The following is a 2,661-nucleotide window of genomic DNA, read 5'->3' as shown; positions in this document are numbered from 1 at the left end:
CATCATATAAGAGAATCATACACTGTTGAAAGGTAGGCGGTGCATTGCAAAGACCAAAGGGCATCCTGCTGAAAGCGAATGTCCCGTAAGCATAAGCAAATATCGTCTTCTCCTGATCCCCAAAGGCAATATTGATCTGATTGTAACCAGAATACTCGTCTAGGAAGCAATAGTAAGACCGCCCCACTAGCCGATTAAGCATCTGATCAATAAAGGTATAGGGAAATGATCCTTGCAAGTGACAGTATTAAGCTTGTGGTAGTCCATGCAAACTATCGAACCTGTCACAATCCTCATCGGAATCAACTCATTCTTTGCATTAGGCACCACTGTGATACCGCCTTTTTTCGAAACACATTGGACTGGGCTCACCTATTTACTATCACCAATAGGGTAAACAACTCTAGCATCTAACCACTTGATGATTTTGTTCTTTACGACTTCTTGCATGTTTTCATTCAGTCTCCTTTGATGTTCCACACTCGGCTTGCTATCCTTCTCCAACTGGATTTTATGCTCACAGATCCCAGAAGGAATCCCCTGAATGTCTGCTATGGTCCAACCAATAGCACACCTATACTTACACAATTTCTCCCCAAGCCTCTCGATCTGCTCCTCAGTCAGTAACACTAAAACAATCACTGGTAACATATTTTTTGGACCAAGGAACCCATATTTCAAATGTGATGAGAGCTGCTTAAGCTCAAGCTTCGGTGGCTCAATGATAGATGGCTTTGCTGGAGGAGTTGTTCTATTTTTCAGATCAAGATTAAGCTTCTTTGGGTGGTAAGAATATGAACCCAACCCAGCAAGCGAATTAACCGTCTCCACATAATCCTCTATGTCATCAGCATCAAAATTGACAAGAATAGTAGCAAGAGCTTCTCCTAAACTTTCTTCTTCCATCTTGAATTTCGCTGCTTCATCAACAACATCAAAAGAATCAATCACCTAAATGCTCTCGTAAGCACTTGGTAATTTCATCCCCTTACTTGAGTGAAAAGTCACTTCTTCATCATTGACTCGAAATTTTATTTCATTCTTTTCCGAATCCATAAGAGCTCTTCCCGTAGCAAGGAAAGGTCTCCCGAAAATAATAGGAATATCCCGATCAACAGCACAGTCAAGAATCACAAAATCAGTGGGCAACATAAATTTACCAACCCGCACAAGAACATCATCAACCATGCCAACCGGCCGCTTAATAGATCTATCAGCCATCTGTAATCTCATAGTAGTCGGCCTTGGCATCCCCAAACCTGATTGCTTGTAGATAGCAAGTGGCATAAAATTTATACTCGCCCCATTATCACATAGAGCACGAGCAAAATCATGGTACCTAACAGACCAAGAAATGGTAAACGCCCCAGGATCTCTCTTTTACTGGATAATAGTAGTTGAAATAATGGAACTCACAATGTGAGTCAAACTCACGATTTCATGTTGCACCGTCTTCTTCTTGGTCAGCAGGTCTTTCAAGTACTTAGCAAAACCGGGCATCTCCTTGACAACATCCAAGAATGGAAAGTTCAGAGATAACTGCTTTAGCTGATCATAAAATTTCTCGAACTTAGCATCTTCCTTCTTATTCACCAATCTTTGAGGAAAGGGAGGTTTAGATTTGAAAAGCTGAGTCAAATAGCGGAGATCCCCTTTTACAGTCTGCTTGCTGTTTTCATCAGCCACCTTCGAACTTTCTGGAATATCAGCAACTTTCTCTTCACTAGGAATCTCATCAACAATAATTATATTGGTGTATCAGGCTGCACGTCGTCCTCTTCATTAATTGTCTTGAGATCAACTACCTTCTTTTTATCACTTTGGAGTATTTTACCACTCCAAGTACTGATAGCAAACACACGGTCTACACTGCCTCCCCCATTCTTCGGATTCAAAATAGTATCACTAGAAAGTCCTCCCTTTTTAGGAGGGTGTTGCCTTCTAGATATATCACGCATCTATGAATCAAGCTTTTGAATAGCCACTGTATGAGATCCCACTATTTTTGTTAGCCTAGATAATGTCTTTTTAGACTTGGTTTGATTTTCCAGAACCTTCTCAAGCATCGTCTCAACTCTCGAACTACCTTGATCGTTTGACTGCCTTTTTGGTGGAATGTAGGGATTGGAACTTCTATTTCCAAAGTTATTGTTGTTGTTGTTGTAGTTCCCTTGGTTCGACCCACCATAATTGTTGTTATAGTTTCCCTTGGTTGTTGTTGAATGCACCTTGCCCCTGCTGAGGTCTCCATTGATTTCGATTTTGATTCTGATAACCCCCATGGATGTCCCCCTTGAACGTATAGTTAGCATAGTTAATATCCTCAACTTGCATAGAAGGTCCCTCGTGATATGGGCCTTCTTGGACTTGGTACGTCCCATTCGGCATACCTGAAGTGTCTTCGCAAATATTTACTTACTTAGTCTCCCTCTCATCAAACTTCTTGGTCAATAAAGAAATATTCGTTGCAAGCTGAGCCAATGTCTGCTAAGTATGCTGATTCTCCTTCACCATCTTCTGGATCATGACATTACCATAGGGTACAATATCAGCATTGTTCGAGTGCCAAGCCTGATTGTGCGTAGTCAATCTGTTAAGTATGTTGGTAACTCGAGTGTAAGATTTATCCATAAAACAACCATCAGCTGCGTTGTTCGCAAT

General features: G+C 41.1%; 1 protein-coding gene across 1 annotated transcript; it reads right to left on the bottom strand.

Annotated features, from left to right (window-relative positions):
- Positions 1-372: 372 nt before the first annotated feature.
- LOC132048950 (uncharacterized) lies at positions 373-2,282 on the bottom strand. The gene is made up of 5 exons (XM_059439630.1): positions 2,055-2,282; positions 1,806-1,958; positions 1,385-1,731; positions 993-1,339; positions 373-917 (listed from the first exon to the last, which is right to left on the bottom strand). The coding sequence occupies exons 1-5, from the start codon at positions 2,280-2,282 to the stop codon at positions 373-375; spliced, it is 1,620 nt and encodes a 539-aa protein (XP_059295613.1).
- Positions 2,283-2,661: the final 379 nt, after the last annotated feature.

This window comes from Lycium ferocissimum, chromosome 3 (genome assembly GCF_029784015.1).
Source record: "Lycium ferocissimum isolate CSIRO_LF1 chromosome 3, AGI_CSIRO_Lferr_CH_V1, whole genome shotgun sequence".
Lineage (NCBI taxonomy): Eukaryota > Viridiplantae > Streptophyta > Magnoliopsida > Solanales > Solanaceae > Lycium > Lycium ferocissimum.
The sequence above is the reverse complement of the archived record's forward strand: the minus strand, read 5'-3'. Positions and strand labels throughout refer to the sequence as shown.